Source organism: Taeniopygia guttata, chromosome 3, assembly GCF_048771995.1.
Source record: "Taeniopygia guttata chromosome 3, bTaeGut7.mat, whole genome shotgun sequence".
NCBI lineage: Eukaryota > Metazoa > Chordata > Aves > Passeriformes > Estrildidae > Taeniopygia > Taeniopygia guttata.
The window spans coordinates 44,597,068-44,616,409 of record NC_133027.1 but is presented as its reverse complement, the minus strand read 5'-3'; the positions used below and the strand labels follow the sequence as shown (position 1 = coordinate 44,616,409).

Sequence of the window (19,342 nt, the reverse complement as noted above, 5' to 3'; positions counted from 1 at the left end):
GAGTGATGAAACCATTTGGCTACAGGTTGGCGACACGACAGGGTGTGACTAGACATGTGACTGGGACACATCCTCATAGCTCACTCTTTTTTGAGAACATGTATTAGAAGGGTGATGTGAAGGGAATTAAATGGAAGTTTTCTGTGGCTGTAAGAGGAGTAGATAGTCGCCCTTTCATGCAGATGTTTGTACAATTAGAAAAAAAAAATCAGCCTTGTATTAGCAGAGGTTGTTAAATTTTGCTATCAATTACTCCATGCAGAGCCCTGTGTTAAAACAAAGCTGGCATATACATGTCTTCAAATATTTTAATACAGAATGATGAGCTAATGCTATCCAAGTCACTAATAACACTATATGTAATTTAGAGAAGGAATTTCCAGATAATGAAAAATGACAGCACTTTCTTTTCTAAAATAAAACCTCTCTTCAATTCAGTTTAAATTACCATTAAACAGATATATACAAGCTTACAGATTATGGAAGTAGTAATAAAGATGGATGAGGCTTAAATACCAAAAGCTTTTCAGGCGAGAGAATAACCTAAATGTCTAAATGTCTGATAGCTTTAATGTCCAGTGTATTCTCACAGAGAATAAATACCAAAAGCTATAATCCTGCAGTTTAATTTCAATAGCTGAATAGGTTTTGGGGTACAATTTCTGCAGCACCGCAACTATGATTCAGAGATGAATGAATCATTTATTTCTCCCTCCCCCCAACAATGACTTATATAACTAAAATTATTTTTTCTGAAGGTAATATCCCAAAACTAAGTGAGCATAGGTGCAAAAGAAAATTCCCCAGTGACATGCAGTGTGTTTTTACCATGCAAATAAAGCAAATCTCAAAGACTCACTGTAAATGCCAATGTTATATGTTTTATTTTTAATCAAGTAGTTCTTTTAAACCTCACAATATCCATGACTGACAGGGAAAAAAAGACATTAGGCATGAAATGAGGATATAAAATACATGGTATGTAGAAAGGCAATCAGTGCTTTAGTCCCTCAAGACAGTAAACAGGTGAAATGACTTTCAAAACTTCAACTCAAGGTTTTTTTTCTTACAACATAAAATTCAAGTGATTTTTCTTTTCACCTTGTAAACAACATACAAGTCAAAATGGACAATGAGGTAATCTATACTACAGAAGATAATTTAAAAACACTAGATAAGACACAGTATTAAAGACATATAGAAATCAGTGTTCACTTTGGTCTCTAGTATGGTTATTGTTATTATTATTACAAGCAACACATACTAGTTAAAGCCAGTCTGGTGATGTTTGTCAGACAGTTGTTGCTTAACTTAGTAATCCAAGAGGTAGTCAAAACCATTGTCCTTTGTCAACATATTCATACATTTGGTTCAATGACAATGGTAGCAAATACCTTGCTACTTTCCAACATTCTCAGAAAAATACTGCCACAGCTGTTACCGCACAGCTTTGGTTTATACAAAACAAAACAGAAGTGTGTGTTCATAGATCAACCTCTTGTTATCAGTCAACAGTTATAACAGGGATAACACAACCACTGGATCTTAAAGAGGCTGTTGATAAAACTAAGCAAAATAAGATCGATGCATTTAACAAGGCTCTGCTTGTTTCTAAAACAATACTCAAATCTCATTAAGACTTCTAGGAAATTAAAATCAGTGCATCTGCACATGTACACATCTTCCCAATTACTTTTATATCTAGCACAGGGGAATACATATATATTTTTATGATAAACATTTCTTACAGATAAATTAATTAAATTAAATTTAAGACTCCATGCAATTTCCCATGTTCTTTTATAATTCTTCTTACAAAGACTGGTACAAGATCTATAAGCACTTTTCTTTAATGGGGTTCTATTAACAAAACTAAGCAGGAACCAAGCAGGAACTCCAGGATAACACTGGTGCAGAATAAAATGGCTGAAAAAAGTGGCCTGCAATGGGAAGAGGTAGGATCCAAATGTGGATTTGGCACTCCCTGAAAGCTGGCTAAAGGCAAAATGTTGCAAATGGTATTACAATGCCAGATCTACCATTAACTGCAGAAAAAAGTTATTTGGCTCTTCCTCCAAATACAAATCTTCCTCATGGTCTATCTTTTGTAGCATGTAATTAAATATCGTGACCTCTCCTTGGGGAAGAGTAAAAAATATCTCACAATGTCCCTTACAATTAAATCGCATTGAGCATTTTGGGGTGGGGGAAGGGGAGGGATGGAGATTCTTGCTTCAGGTTTAACCTTATCTCCACTATTGTTAGGAGAAAAATACATCTGTCTGAGCAGATATTGAACTATTTCTACTCAAACGAGTTTTATTGTGGAGAGCTCTGGCAAGGACAGGCTGGTGAATAGGGGGAAGTCTAGCCTGAGCAAATGCTGCCGAATATTAATTTCGTCCTTAGGCATGAAGGAAGAATCTCAAACTCAGTCTGTGCCTCCTCCTTTAAAAGGTTCTTTGCTTATTTGGAGCAGCCAATTGAAGGAGTATAACTAGATTTTTTTTCCTACTGCAGCCCAGTGCGAAGTTGTTACCTGCTGCAGCTTATGCTGCTATATGTTTAACTGAGGCATGTTCATGTCTTCTGGAGCTGAATTTATTCCCGTGAACAGTGTCCATAATCCTTTGGACAGAAAAATAAGAACTTTCAAAGAAATGTTTGGAAAGGTCTCGTAATGTCAAATGGATGCTTCATCTTAAACAAGTATTTACCATAATGTCTACAATGGTGAACTAACAGTCACATATTTAGTACAGATAAAAAGTATGTACCATAGATCAACAGCCACCTTTAAGGCCACAGCAGCACAAAGATGTATTCATGCAGTAGATATGAGGTAGCCTTTTGCTGTAAACAGAATAATAATTTTATTGTCACCTATGTAAACAAAGTGGGCTTGATGCTTTTGTGTTTTTATTCGTCCCCCTCCACCCACATCCCCTATCCCTCCCCTCCTAGAAAAGCCAAGCACCAGTAACTCCGACTGGAAGTCAGTGGGAGCTGTGGTTGCCCAGCATCTCTGAAAACTCACACCCTGTGAATATAAAGACACAAATGCTCACATAAGCAACCAGTACATAATACCACTTCAACATTTCACAGGAACTTATAATACAAAACGCTGAGATCTGATTATCAGAAACGTAGGTCTACGTCAACTCAGAGGTAGTTACTAATATCAGTACACAATACTTATACAGAGATAAAAAGGTCTAAGACTATTTGGTTTGTTCTGAGTAAGCAGGTCTGTAGACTATTCTGTAAAGAAAAAACATTTCATGGTATATTCCCTGAGCAAAGTTCTTTGTCCTGAGTATGTTATGTAACAGTGATAACATTCTAATATATAAAAATAAAACCTTAAGCTTTCAACAATAAGATAGGGTTTGGTATGTGCTCTTAGCAGTTCAGTCTGACTTTGGTGCACACAGTGATTTCAAACAACACCAATAAAAATCCACATGTTGAAAACATTTCCTTATCTCAGCTCTGAACTTCTTACATATAAACAGGGAATGACCAGTTTTCAAATCCACAGTTGCCTATTTCTATAAGGAACTTTGGTTTAAATTTTCAAAGTGACCTAAGTTTTGCATCTTTGCTGTTTAACCTGGTTTTTACACCGACTAGAAGGTTAAGCAATGCCACTTTGATTTGTCTACATAATTTAAATAAGTTTACTATCCTTACATAAGGCAAGGATGTTCTCTATAGATATATCACATTCAATATCGTCAAAGGTAAGCTTTGCATTAGCATTACTGAAAACTTCAGTACAAACCTTGAGATTCTTGCAAACATTGGCAAGGAATTCACACAAAATAAAATTGTGCCCTTCACTGAGGAGTTTGATGACTACCTGTTCACTGAAGCAGCAGCAGCACCAGTAAAAGTCTCATCTGGCAGGACAAGTGGGAAGGGGAAAGGCCACGCACTGAGCCAGCTGCATACCTGTTGCAACCATCGGCTGCAGAGGAGTTACCACTGTAAGACTTTGGCTCGCTGTAGCCTTTCACGCAGGCTGTTTCTTTAGTTTGATTATCCGAGCTTAAACCTACCCGACACTTTCAAGCTTTAACAGCCTGTGTTTATTGCCAATGTTAAGGATTATACAGGTTTCTCTAATTAACTTACATCCACAATGGGATTTGTCAGAGTACGTTATCTTACGTATGACTTGGTAATTCAAAAGTTACAAATGGAAAGCGACTTGAAGTTTTGATAGGCTCCAACTCTATTAACCCCGAGCAAGGCCCGCAGCCCGGGGAGTCTCACTCTGAGGCCACCAATCTTCCTCCTCCTTCACACAGAAGTGTGTGGTGCTAGGGCACTCTGGACCAAGGCTGGTCAGCTGCAGCCCTCAGTTCACAAGAAGTAGATGATGCCCAGGGCTCCTGGCAAATCTGCAGGTCCCTTCCCTCAGGCTGGTCTGTACCCATGCTGTATCATCATCTAGGGAGGCTAGCTGAGCAACCCCAAGTGCCCATCAACCTTTAGTCTCAGGAAACTATTCAGCCCAGGATCTCATTAACTTTGCATTTTGTTTTCTCTAAAACTCAAAAGGACAACAACAATAAAAATCCCTAAGGAGTTCTCTCCATGGTATTTCAACAGGAAATAAGGGGGAAGACCCTTCAAATTGAGGGACACTACTTGGGACCAAGAGAAATTGCTGCTGCTGCGGCTACTAATGCCACCAAGGTACCCTAATTGTTCACAGTATACAAATGGCTAACCAGGATGGCATCCTGGCACCACTCAAAAGGGTCTGTTTGGTAACAACTTACACATTCTCCCCTACACAACAGACATCTAAATTACAGTTACAATCATATTAATTTAACAAAACGTTTTGAGAAACCATCCCAGAAACTACACATTCATTGTCTTTTCTGGAGCTTTAAACTCCTCACCAACAAAGCGTGATGGCAATGACAGTCATCTTGAGTCATAAACTGCCCTGCACTGGCATGGGGATGGGAGGGGTTTTGATAGTTTTTGGAGATGAAAAAAGAAGTAATTCAAATTGATGGTATGGGGGATGTCTTAGTATCTTTAGTACCATATGGCAGCTTTAAAATATGAAATATCCTTTGGTTCACAAGTGATGTAACAGTCTTGATCTCAGTTCTTTATGTGGTTTATCAGGTTTGGTTTGTTTCTGAGTGAAATTTGAGAAAATTGAGTTTTCTTGTTTGCTTTCTGAACACGTTTTGAAACAGGTTCTAGGAATGAGTTCAGGAACATTGGGTACTGTGACTTTTGATTCACAGTAATGTCTGGTGGGATCTGGAAAATGGTCTGATGGAAAAAATATTTTTATAGATATGTATACATACACACACACACACGCATGCATACTCACACATACACACGGAAAGTAAAACATAATGCACCCTGCTCAGATGTATTTTGTTTGGAGTGATTTGTCTATCAAACAAAAAAAAAAACAACAACAAAACAACAAAACATTCACAGTTCCTCAACAGTAGTTAAAATTCCAGGTCAGCTACTGATAATGAATTATTTTCCCTGTACTTGCATGAGGTAGACATCCCAAGAGGGTAAAGAAAACAGAACAGTATGAAAAATGCATTAAGTTTTTTTCCTTTTTTGAACAGAAGGCCCCTTTCTGTTTGGTTCTTCAGGTGACGCAGACAACTTACTGGATGACACTTCCTGTGGTGACCTGGCTGAGCGCTCCGAGATCTCCGACCTGCCTTCCTGAGAGTACGATGGAGACGAGAAGCCGTGCGTTCCTCCCCCTTCTCTCAGGAAGGCAGAAGTGGAAGGCTGTGGTTCGGCTTCGTGTCTTCCCTGAGAACTAGTGGGCTGCTGCGAGACAGTTTTATGGGGGCAGTTAGCCACCATGTGCATGATGCTCTGACAGTAATGGCACTTCTTTGGCTGCGGAGGTAGACTACATTCTTTAGCGTGGTGGTCGAGGCCACCACAGTTGTAGCATCTAAAACCAAACAGAGACAGAGATGGAGTTACGCAACGCAGCGTCCAGCGGGAAGGTTTCCTGCGGGCCCGGGCCCAGCCCCACTAGAGGGCACCAGATCTCCAGCCATCGCCGCCGGTGTCCCCGCTCGCCCCGGACCCGCGTCCCGCCGTGCCCGCGCCGAGCCGGGATGCTGCGGCCCGGCGCTCCCGGAACCCGCTCCCGAGGGACGCGGTGCGGGCAGACAGGGACACGCCAGCCCGAGGAGGGGCGCGGCGCCCGCCGCGAGCCAGGCCCGGCTCTGCCCCACGGCCCGGCTCTGCCCCACGGCCCGGCTCTGCCCCACGGCCCGGGTCTGTCCCACGGCCCGGCTCTGCCCCATGGCCCGGCTCTGTCCCAGGGCCCGGCTCTGCCCCACGGCCCGGCTCTGTCCCAGGGCCCGGCTCTGCCCCACGGCCCGGCTCTGTCCCAGGGCCCGGCTCTGCCCCATGGCCCGGCTCTGTCCCGTGGCCCGGCTCTGCCCCAGGGCCCGGCTCTGCCCCAGGGCCCGGCTCTGTCCCATGGCCCGGCTCTGCCCCAGGGCCCGGCTCTGCCCCAGGGCCCGGCTCTGTCCCGTGGCCCGGCTCTGCCCCATGGCCCGGCTCTGCCCCACGGCCCGGCTCTGCCCCAGCGCCGGGACCTCGGCTCCTCTGGCTCAGCCCAGGCACGGCGGGCAATGGCTCCGGGCCAGTGGGGACGCGGGGTCTGTAATGGCACTTAGGGGTTCGATTCAAAATAAAAAGCCCCGGCAAACGTCATGAATGCGTGTCTGTGTGTCTGTGTGTGTTTCCTCTCAGAAGTCCCAGCCCACGTGCACGCGGTTGCGGCCGCGGTGCCGCTTTCCGTGGGATGCGCTGCCGGGAGCCCAGGGATGCAGAGAGGCCCCTCCAGCCGCACGGACACGGCTTCTCCCACACTCCTCAGAAACGGCTGAAGCCCACAAAACCTCTTCTGTTTAACCTTGTTAGCCAGGGGAGTCCTGAAGAACTCTCCAGCAATTCCTTACTGAATCCTTTGTAACACACACCAGGAACACCAGTTATTGGATTACATTATTCTAACATACGATACAAAGAAATAATTACACGCCTTTGTCATGGTGACCTTATGTGCACCACCGAGTTTTCAACTTTGGCTGCTTTTGTACGGCTTCTCTTTCTTTGTTTTATAAAATTTGCACTGAATGCATAGACATTTCATTTATAAAAGTGAAACATTACTGGAAAGAACTAAACATATATTTTTTTTCTTTTTGCTTTCCCTTACCAACTAATTAAAAACAATTATTTCACGAATATGTAGGTCTGTGAAGATAATTTAAGGATTAAAAAAACAACCTGTAACTATGAACAAAATATTGTGACGTGCTCTGGATCAAGCCCACATAAAGATACGTTACATTTTCAGATTCCTGAAAAGTAACAAAGCAGCGTTTGACTATTTCACCTAGTATTTAGTAGTGTCCCTACTAGTTTATACAATATCAAGAAGTTTAATCCAAGCAAAGCTTATGTACAGCCAGAGTTTCATCTACTGAATTTGCTTTACCTTGCAAAGAAATGTTATTAATAAAACTGTATCTTCATTTCCACAGACAAATGAAAAAACAGCACAAGTTGCTCAGGGCATGCTGCATGCAAACATGTCCTACAAGACTGACCAATAATTTAAAGAAGTTAAATAATGAACAGAACTTCATTATCCTTTCAGAAATCATTGTGATTTATTGTTGTATCTTCCCTAAAAATGAATAAGAAACCAAGCCCCGTACAATGAACTCTACATTGTTACAACTGCAATAACATATTTTAGGTGAACTGGTTCAATTTTGATGTCACCACTGCACTGAAGTTTGATGTGATTTTTCAGTGGAATTTGAAGATTATGATTACACTACTCTGTCTGCACATACTACAGACTAACCCATGAACAGAGTCTAACAGAGCTTCCCTTGAATCACAAAGAAAATAACATGTACCAGCCCTATTATCACTTAGTATTGATTTCTCTAGCACAAGAAGGGAAATGACACACTAAGTACCTTGTAAAATCCAAACATCCTGATCTAAGACCAAAACATAAAGCTTTTTTCTCCTATAGTTAAAAAAAAAAAAAAAATCAAGTTATTAAACACTATCCCTCTGACTATGTTTTGCCAAATTATTGCAGTATTTTCAAATTAGTGACCCCCACTTGACAGTATATTCAGCATTCAGTCATCCTAACTAGCATTCAGTTGTGTTTCCACCACAAGCTTTCTAAACATCTTCTGGAAAAAAATAATAAGGAAATAAGCCTTGCAATTAGAGAAATGAAACAACAGCAGCAAGTAAAAATCTTTAAGTGTTTTACTTTCTCCCCTTCCAGTAAATACATCTAAAGATTCACAGATGTGGTACTGGTTGTAGTTTAGGTTATATTAAAGAATGATGTTTATTATTACCTTTTTCATCAGTTTCTATGAGTGTACTTGTTCCTGAGATAAATATATTATAACACAGTATAGCATAGGAGTGTGCAGACATTCTGGAAATTGTGTTTTTTATCTTAAATCAGAACATGGAATTTTATGGCTGTGAATGAATCAGTGCATTTCTCCCTTACCACACCTGTTTAGAACAGTTAGAAAAAAAAAGAAAAAAGTCTGAAAATAGGGTAAAGGGCCTCCGTAGCAGGATAGGCAGTAGCCATGGACAAATCAATTTAATCAGTCACTATATGTTATCCAATTCAGTGGACCATTTCACCTCACCAATTGGCAAAGAACCTGCTGTCAGGGTCCCTGCTTCCACTCAAGCAGCCCCTCTCACCCTTTGTGTATATACTCAATCAATATATTCTATTTGCAAAATATTGTAATTCCTTGCATTTATTTAAATTTTCATTGAAATGTCACTGTAAAAGAAAAAAAACTCTATCAGAAGCAGTTGTGATTAAACTCCGATTTGGTTTTTTTAGGGATGTTTTTTGTTACAAATCAATTCAAGCATCTGGGTAAAGTGTCACATTAGAGTATATATGTGCCAGCCGGGGTGTGCCTGGACTTAAGGAGGAGGGTGATATTTATTCAGTTTTTTTAACTATTCATTCATTCCTTGTCAATCGCTCTTACCAGGAGAACAGATCACACCTTCCTCTGAAACACCTTCCCTTTCCAAGGGATTTATCCCAAAATGGAAGTGGCCAGCCACCTCAGAGCTCACAAATGACAGCATGGCAGCATCCCCAGGCATTAAGGTATGGCAATAACTCTTTCCTGCTGGATGCTTCAGCCCCTTGCTCCTCTCTGCTGCATGTACTTCTGCTAAACATCACGAAAGCTGAGAGCACAATGTGCACATGGGAGCTCACACATTCACTCTCCACCTACATACATATACAGAACAATACACAAGCTGACTCCTGCTGTGAAAACTGACCAATTCTCATTCAACTCTGCTCTCAGAAACTCTAGATTAGTGCAACCATTGCAAGTATCTCTTCTCTTCCGAAGCACCACGGAAACAATGTATGTTACCTTAAATAAAAGTTTATATGTAAATTCTACTGTGAGATGAATAAAGCACAAAAAGCCCTTAAATGTGCAATTATAATAGAATCAGCATTTACAAAGGACAAAAGTAAGAAGATTTGTTAAAATAGGATTGTCTTTCTCACAGTAGGCTTCCATGATTTGCTATCTAGCTTCAGGCTCAAAAATATAAAGAGATGGCAATTAGCCTAATGGGAAATCCTTTCTTCTCTATAGCACTGACAGGAAGGTGAATCAGGGTGATTTTTTAATATAAAAAAGATGAACATCTTAATAGAGGAACACCTTGAGGAACTTGTCTAGTATTATGTTTCAATACTCTCAAAAAAATGTAACAATAATACCTACTAATGAAGAAAGAAGAGAGCATATAGCAAGGTTAAGAAAACCTCCAAAATTCTCCTTCACTATGGATTTGTGATTGCATAAAACAATACATATTAAAGGAAACATGAATGAAGAAGAATACATGAATCTATATGAAGAAGCATACAGATTCCAACATAAAATATGCTGTATTAATTGCAAAAAGCTGATGACTGAAAATGATTAGAAGTACTCAATTTCACAACCAAAATAATACCATCTAGTCTTTAGCCTTTTTGCCCTGTTCCAGCAATCAGATACTCCTACTCAGGAAGCACACCCTAGCCCTAAACTTTTAAAACAATAATACCCTTGCCTTGCAATTTGTTTCCCACAGTAACAACTGAGATAGGTTAAATAGTACTAGTTGGAGTAAACACAACTGCCTGCTTATTTGAGCTGTTTTATAATATAATTTAGATGATAATCCAATACATATGACAAGTAGAGAAAAATGTTTGTAACCCCAGACTGTGATCTGTTGAGAGAAAAAAAATGTAAAAGTACCCTAGTGACTGACTTGGGGGACGGGGAGCAGGGAATAAGGGGTTAACATCTAACAGGGATAGGAAAGGGAGGGAAGGGGGTACAGAGGAAGACTAAAATAAGGGGGAAGTCAGAGGAAGACTAAAATAATTCACCAGGATATACCCCATACCAATTCCTCTTTTGTTATTCCTTTCTGAATGCTATTAGACTACAAAAAATTTATTCTTGGCTAACAATACTCCATCTTGCAACATTAATGCCTGGAAAAATGGAATTCTGGCAGTGTGTGCATGTGAGATGCTGTTACAATACACTGAATGAAACTGTGCAGTTAAAGCACAAAGGAAATGTTTAAAATTGTACCTAAATGTGCTGTCCTTTTCAGCCGTTACTTTCACAACATACCTAAGAAAGGCAGATGGAACAGGCAGCAGATCACTTAAATTATTCTATTTAGTAAATGGCTGTAAAGGGAAATTAAACTATCCATGATCTAACAGAAAAATGGGTCTTAGACATAGCTAACATTTCCACTGTTTAAGGCTTCTGTGACTTGTCTTGAAAATAATGCCATTAAATACTGCAAAGGGATGCTTCTCACTACCTGAATGTGACACTTAAAAAAGCTCAAGGCGCTTGCTCAGGCACCACCTTGGATAAATGAGAAACCTGCAACACCTCAGCAGGTGTTGGAGGATTCTCAGAAAGGATCTTCTGTACTATCGAGGATCTGCTAATTTCAAGTTGTCTTTGTTGCAGCTTGAAAAGCCAGGATGGATTGGGCTCTGATCAACACGGTCTAGCGGAAGGTGCCCCTGCCCATGGCAGGGGAGATTGGAATTAGATGGTCTTTAAGGCTCCTTTCAACCCAAAGCATTTTGGTGAGCTAAGGAGACACACATAAGATGAGTGGAATGTATTCTGCTCGTGCCCTCTGACAGGGAAATGGACAGGATGTTTCTGCTCACACACGCATTGCTGGGGTTTACACCATTCGGGTTATCAACCTTTACTTCTTAAGCTGTAGCTGAATGCAGGAGAGAATACAGATAACTTTGAAAACTCTCTTAACAGGTATTTGAATTAAAAGTAAGGTCAAGTGAAATTGCCTTGTTAAACAAACTAGAGAAAGGAGTATTTATCACCTTCATCAGAGCATTTATGGCTTGTCCATCAAGTAGGCTGACAATGAGGCAGAAAACCTCACTGGCACCCACATTTACCAATCAATGGGGGGAAAAATCAGTTTAATTTTAAAACTATAAGTATTTTTAATCAAGAATGTTGTAAAACAGCGTATTATCAATGCAGAAAATGGCACACTGGTGCCACATTTAGGTTTGTGTTGGTCCTGTGAGTATATTTGCTACCCTGAACATCTCGTTCATGCAAAACACTGTGCAGAGGCGACATGCTGGGAAAGTTAATTGCAGGCTGGCATTCTTCAGTGAAATTCAGTTAGGAAATTTCCTGTGCTTTACTAGCTTTTTGAGATATTTAACAGAAAAGTAATTTAAAAAAAAATATAACCTCTTGAAGAAAAAAAGGATGAAATACAATAAAAATGCTCATCCATCTATTCGTCCTGTGAATGCTACAACTCATGATAATGTACCAGAGATCCATGACTTTCAATTTTGTGAGAGAAACAAGGTCCCTCCATTTTTTTAAGCTTGCCTTCTTTCATTTTACAGATAGGCCTATCACACTGACACAAACCCACACTGTCTGTGAAGCTTCCAATAACACAGGGTAGAATATTGATGATGTTTACTCTTGTTACAAATAAATAAATAAAAATGCTCTGCTGTAAACTCATCAGATCGACTAGTTTTCTGTGGTTAGTTCTAAATCAATCTATTTTCCCTAGTGTATCACAGAAGTAATATCAATAGGTTACGGTCTTTTGTTGCTCGGGTTTCCCCTCCCCCTTCCCCCCAACAAAGAAGCTGACAAACAACGTGAGGCATTTGCCTGATAAATCAGGCCTGTCAGAATACAATTCAACTTAAGTTCATGAGGAAATAAAATTGTTTAACATCTGCTAATACGATTTTACTGGAAAGTGATGGGGGTTTGTTTTGGTTTTTTTTACAACCAAGAACAACAATGAAACAGAAAGGTGGTCCAAAAAGCACAAAATGCAGCTTTTTCTCCACAAAAATGGAAAGGACTACAGAGAAAGCAGATCTTAAAAAATAACTTCAACATCATCGCTTCCATTCTTCCTTTACACAAAACCTTATCTCTACCATCCACTCAGCTGCCTTTACAGGCATGGAGGAAAATTATTTTTCACACAATCACATAAAAATCCTTAGGAAATGCATCTTCGTGGAGGAATTACTTGGACGCATTTTCATTTATTACAACAAAGGGTTTTTTTAATATTAAGAGCTAAAAAGTCCTGAAATAACAATTTACAAGGTGAAGTTTTGTTTCTAACTAACACAAAAGATGGTTTTGCTCCTATAGTATCAATATAGCATGGAAAAAATGTGTATATTTTAATGGCTTTAACCCATTCAGATACAGCAGATACAAAATCAGAGATGGTTTAAGAAAGTTTAAACAGACACATATCACACATTTCAAACATGAAAGGATTTCAAGTAAGTCTACTACGGTTAATTGTTTTGCACTGTGAAACCACACATACAAATACTCTCAACCACAAATTTCCCTAGTAAGCTTTAATTTCTCTGGGAATAATAAAAGAACACAGTTTTTCAACAAGAACAGCTCTGTATGCAGTAATTTTTTTAAAAGTACGTATTTTCCACAGCTCCTGCTGGTGGAAAGGCTGCCTGGGCTCTGCTCTGGGCATTGCTGCTGCAATGTGCACCCACGTCTGCAGCGCTCTGCCAGAGCCAGCTGGGGTGCGGCGCTGGGCGGGCGCGGGGGTGGCCAGAGCTGAGAAGACCTCTCGGCTGCCCGTGTCTGAAAGCACTGCTCCATGCCCCTGTTTACAGAAGCATAGCCTGGTAACACTAGAAGCTTTTCACAGAGGTGGCTTGAGCCTCCTGGCCATGTGGATCAGGATGCACGCTGCATAAAACCAGCTCAAGTCTTTTCTGGGTCAGTGAGGTGCTGGTCATGAGCTAAGAGGCATGCCTGACCTTATCTGCCTCTCAGCAGAGCTGGTTCCAGGGTTTCCACTGATCAGTTAATCCACACATGAGATAAAAAGGCAGTAGGGAATCAGTTGTAAAAAACTGCCTTTTCTATTTTGTTCCTTATTTCATCACTAATATTAGCAGCAAATACAACAAATACAGCAAGTACAAGTGACGCCAACTCACAACAGCAGGAAACAGCAATTGGCATCCTGGCAGTAGGCTGGAGCACTGAAGCAAGCCAGGGTAGAGAAAGAGGAGGAAGAAGGTTGTTCTGGAAGTTCATAACCTATTCTTTATCCCCAAATACCAGTTGTGAGTGGTGTGACTTTAGATACCTCATATAAATCAGTTTCATGCACAGAGTTTCAGAAATATCTGGTGACACGAGTATGGACTGACTTAGGTGCTAGCCTTGAAATGAATTCACCTGTTACATACACTGAATTAGATAACTTGCATGAGTACAGGCTTCACGATTGTTAAGGACTGCAGGATTTAACCAGCAGCTCATGTTTTTATTTCACTCTTGAGAAGCAAAGGGATGGTTACTGTCTCTATGACACACTCTCTATAAGGAGACCACACCAGCTATCTCTATAGGGGTTCTTTCCAGAGCTAATGGCACTGATAAAGTCATGTCACATGAATCACATGGAGGGCTTCCTATCCCAAATGTGGAACAAAAGGGCATCAAACATGGTGCTTGGTTTTGATTGAAATAGCATCTGTAAGTTCACACATTCAATACCCACAAGAACAATTAAAAAATTCAGATGCTCTATAGCCACATTTTAAGGGTAAGGAAAATCCGCATCACTCTGATTGCACTGACTGAGAAAGGAAGCAGCAGCCACCTTATTCACTTTTCTGAACTTGCACCTTAAGATGTCTAAAATGGACTAACTTTATATATTGTCATTATTACTAAATGGATGGTCTGAGCATATTCTGTAACACATTTTTAAGAGGCTTTCAGTATCTTGAAAAAAAAAAAGATTTTGCAACTTTCACATTAAAATGTGGAAGCAACAGTAAAGCGTGAAAAGAGGATTTCGGCTGCAACAGGATTAAGCCTTATATGTTAAAGCTTTTAATTCCCACCTGAGGCAGGTATTCTGGTCTCACACTGCCTGATCTCTGAGCATTAAAACAAAAATAATGCCATTTTCTACTATTTTGCCGTATTTCACAACCAGATTTATTCTCATTGTTAATTCTCACTATTAATTGTGTACATAAGAATAAAATGCACATTTATGCATATAAAAATTATTGTTAATTGAGAACTTCATGTTTCCTTTTTCCTTGTTTGGCCTCAGGACGGTAAATCTCATTCACATGTTTAATACTTATCTCTCTGAATTTTGTTAATTCTGTGTACAGTTAAAAATAACGGAACATAAATAGTTTCCCTATATGTGGTAAACTAGATCACTTTATCCTTGGTTGGGATTATGTAGATTAAGTGATATCACTGCTGTAAAATTATAACAATAAAGTTAATAAAAGTTTTCCTAAATATTGCTAGTACCCAGAAACAGAGCATCTTAATGGTCTTAGTTCTGATCACAGTCACAAGGGTGTAGACCCAGAGCAATTTTGATGACTTCACTGAGCTTATTTTCTGATATCTTTAATAATGTAACAAAGAAAATTTCCCACTGTGTATGTATTCTGAAAAGTTGCTCTGCAGTAGCCAAGGCTGGTTGCAGAGGTCAGGATGATACAAGCTGTGCGGCCACGGAGCAATGTAGGCTGAAGTTCCTTCGTTCCACCTGTAAATCTGTGTTTGCTGGTTGATGTAACATTTGAAAGCAGAACACAACATAAATCACAAAGAAAACCAAAGAATTGTGTCAAGAGTAGAGGAGTGATATGTCTTCTCCCCATTTTTGCTCAGCCTTTCAGCCTAAGAAAGAATGAATGATCTCAAAATTAAGGATATTTATAGGCCAAGGATCAGTTTTTCCAGCAGGACAGATGAACTCTGAATTAGGAGATTTGATAAAATAGAAACCCTACACTTAAATAAAATGTTTGAAAGCAAAGCACAATTCAGGTAAGAGCAGCCCAGTTGTGATCATGGTAGGGGAAGAATAGATTACAAGCTGGACATAGAGTAAAGCTGCCACAGGAAAACACAGTGGATATGCTCACTGAACACAGCACAACCAACTTCCTGTAGTTTTGATCACAAATTCACACCCAAGCCACAACTTCAACTATGTAAACCCTGAATTTACAATTTTGAAAGCAGTCACAAACCAGAGGAATGATTAATGCCAGTATCATGTCTGTGATTTAACAATTCATTTATACTCTGAAACAGCCCTCCAGTTATCCACTGGCACTCACTGTGCAGGGTAGGAACATTGTACATTAAGGGTGGAAGTGCACAGAGGCAGAAAGGGCAACATATTTTAGTGCAAGCCCACAAGTTGCTAGTGATAAATGAAGACCACTGGTTGGGGTGGAAGAAGGCATGTCTGTCTCTGCAGTCACTCGGCGAAGTGTGCAAAGGCCACAGGAAGGAACTGGGGAATGGTTACAAGGGGATTGGCTACAAGGTCTTCCAATTTGGAAGGAAAATCCTGACTTCCAGTAAAATAGAGGATTAGTCAGTTATGCTGGTAGCCTGTCTGCTCTCCTCAGATCCCAGGCTCTAGGCATGTTAGAAGACACGGAAAGGTGACTGTGACATACTGCAGGGGCTAGGAATGGAATATATAACATGTCAAATCCATAGGACTTCATTAGCCCTGACTGAAACTCGAGTTTTTTCCTGCTTTAATGATTATTTACCATACTGCTACAAGGTTATGGAGACAATTCTTACTATTCATTGAGCTGCTAATTATTCTAGTGACAGATCTACTGCAGGAAAAATTCAGAGTATCCTTCTGCCACAAGACCTTAAAATATCACAGCTAGGGCAGCAGATTTGAACCCACAGCTGGACAGCAAACCAAATTTATTATTTTTTTCGTTCTGGATAAACACTCAGTGTTTGAGGGAGGAGGGAGCTCACTGGCAGGCAGTGTGAGGGAGCACAGCTTCTCAGCATCAGGCTGGAGCAGGGCCCCTCCCATCCAGCCGGTGTCCTCCAGTGGCAGTGTCCTTTCTCACAGCTGCTCCTGAGGGGTGGCACATGGGTGCCACAATCCTTAGTGAGCGCAATAACAAATCGTACTGGGTGTCAGTGTTTGATATCTGTATCACTGCACCACTGGAAAAACCAAACCACCAATCTCAGGAGCTGCTTTGTAGCTGAACTCTTCACCCTCTGCACCTGATGGAATTTCAGAGTCTCCATCACTGCCTGTCCTCATCAGGTACAGTCTCCCCCATATCTTCTGCTGCTTCCATCATTGGGTGTAATGCTCTTGCAACTGGTCACTGACCAGTTCCCCAGAGAATGAAGATGAGAAACCCAGGTGTCTTATCTACAACCTACTAATCCTCCTTCAAAAGCCTGAAGAACTATCTGAAGATTACAGCAACTTTCTGATGGAGGGAAGATTTGCATCCAAACTTGTCTTTCATACTGGGGGAGGTATGTGGTGAACTGGGGACCTTTTGAGTAGGTTAGAAGTGTGCTCACTAGCTTGACCCATACAAGTGAAGAGGAGAACTCTGAAGCCAACTTGGTAATTCCTGAGGGACTCAGCTGTAAAAACTGGAGCACAGAGTTGCTGCTGTCCAGTAAAAAACCCATCTGACACAAGACACAGACAGCAAGTTCAATTTGGCATTTGAGTCTCTTGGCAGCACCTAAACATCAAATCTAGGAACCAAATGAGCTTTAGGAACCTTTCGTGAAAGCTTGGAAATAATCACATCTGAACAATGTTAGCCATAGAAGACAAGGGACTGGACCTTAAGAAATCTGTAACTTCCTACAATACTCCTGGATACTTCCAGGAACAAATCATTTATTAAACCAATCTCACTCTTGAAAACCTAAAAGGACTTTGCTCCTAATCAAGATCCTTTGATTCTCCTCCTTAGAAACCTTCTATTCAAAATATCCAAAATTCCTGGAAATACACAATTCCACATAACCACAAAATGAAGGGAAACTGTGTCAGCCACCCAGGACTCTGGATTTCAAGCACAGCCCACAAACTTCCCTTATGAAAAGTCTCATCCTTCCCAGGCTCAGATGCTGGTGATAGAAACTTCTTTCTCTGACACAGGCAGTCTGCGTGACACAGTTAGGTATAATCAAATATTTATGTATTTAAATTTAAATATTTATTATTTAAATTTCTAAGTCCCACTGACCACTGACTTCAGAGGTAAGCAAGGTCCTCATAGCTTAGAAGACCTGAGTCTGTGCCCCTCAGGATTGCATCTGGTACACCAAGGAAAGTTAGGGTACAACAAAGTACAACCATATGGTGATCAGTCCACAAATTGCCATTCACTGAACTAATGCAGGAATCAAGGACATCCTGCAAAATGCATAAAATACCTGATTTTGAAACTGTTCTCTTTGTTACAGCAATTTCACCACTGTTCAACTATTATCATAAAAAGTCATAGACAAGTTGAGAAAGGTAATTTCAATTACATCAGAAACATTACACAGAAGATGAGCTTAATTGGACTTCACATAAATGCTGAAATCCCATCCACAAGTCTTTTACATTCCCTGTTGGCACGCAGCACAAATTTGAGAATCAGATGAAGAATGCACACACTTTCTAAATGAAGAAAAAAACCTAAACTAGAATGTCCTCAATAAGCTACCATGCTTAGATTTCATTCCAGTTTCTTGCAAAGCTTTGCACAGTGAGTGCCACCGCTGCTTGCTGCCTTGGCAGCATCAGGAGCTGTTCCTAGGGTGCCCTTCTGTTTTCACACTCCGTACTGCAAAACAAGCCAGCAACAGTGTGCTGTGCCAGGCAGAATGCAGGGAGTGTCAGGGATCCCACTCCAATGCTGCAAACCGTGCAGAACCATCAGCAGGTGACCAGGGCTCCAGCTCAACTATTTTGCATTGCATTAACAGCTTTTCCTTGAGTAATGCAAAAATAAGTGGAAGATAATTACTGAGTAAATAGCCTTTCCAAGAAGAATGCTTCCAAGGGCATATAAACTGCTTTCTAAGACCGATAAGGATGATCCCTGAGATGATCCATGCAGTCACTAAAATGCTAGCCAACTGTCAAAGGAAAAAATTTCAGTTAATTAACTTCCCCCCCCCCCCCCAATTTGTAGCATTTATTTAGCTTGCTTCATATCACACCTCCAGTTTTGAGACAAAATCATAAATCATTGCATTGGCACAACTGTGGGTGTGATAAACACTGTCAGGAGGTGGGAGGGAGTAGATTAAGCAATGCATTCCCATTGTCCTCAAACACTCTTGCAGAAGAACTACAATGTGGAATGGGCACACTATCTGGAATTTACCCCTGGTCACAGCACACACGTAGCTTTCACAAAAATCTATACTGGATTTCTATCTGAATTAATGAATTTGTCAATATCATAATATTCCATCTGATCTCCACCAGTAGGTGTGCATATGTGAAGAGTGGATGAAAGAATCACACACAAGTCCAGACAGAAGATGCAGATGTTCAACTTAGTTTTGTGTGGCTGTGGCTGAATTTCCTTTCAGTTAGAGACAGTGAGCTGGAAAATAACTTAACTGACAAAAAGTAGCTGAGCTGTGTGCTTTGAGGTAAATACACTCTAAATATAGTGCACAGAGATGCTTAATATCCCTCCTCTAAGGAAATAGGTTTTTACACCATTCTTTTTACATATTCCCCATAAATCAGCTAGCCCCATTTCAGGCTAACTAATGCTTTTTTAATGAACTATCCCTCCACTCAT

General features: G+C 40.6%; 1 protein-coding gene across 2 annotated transcripts in view; it reads right to left on the bottom strand.

Annotated features, from left to right (window-relative positions):
• Positions 1–861: 861 nt before the first annotated feature.
• LIN28B (lin-28 homolog B) overlaps positions 862–19,342 on the bottom strand; it is a 105,650-nt gene continuing 87,169 nt past the window's right edge. For both annotated transcript variants that reach the window (XM_030267658.4, XM_041715105.2), the window contains one exon: positions 862–5,971. In XM_030267658.4, the coding sequence (XP_030123518.3) occupies positions 5,602–5,971 (370 nt within the window). In that variant the 3' untranslated portion in view covers positions 862–5,601. The remainder of the gene's footprint in view (positions 5,972–19,342) is intronic.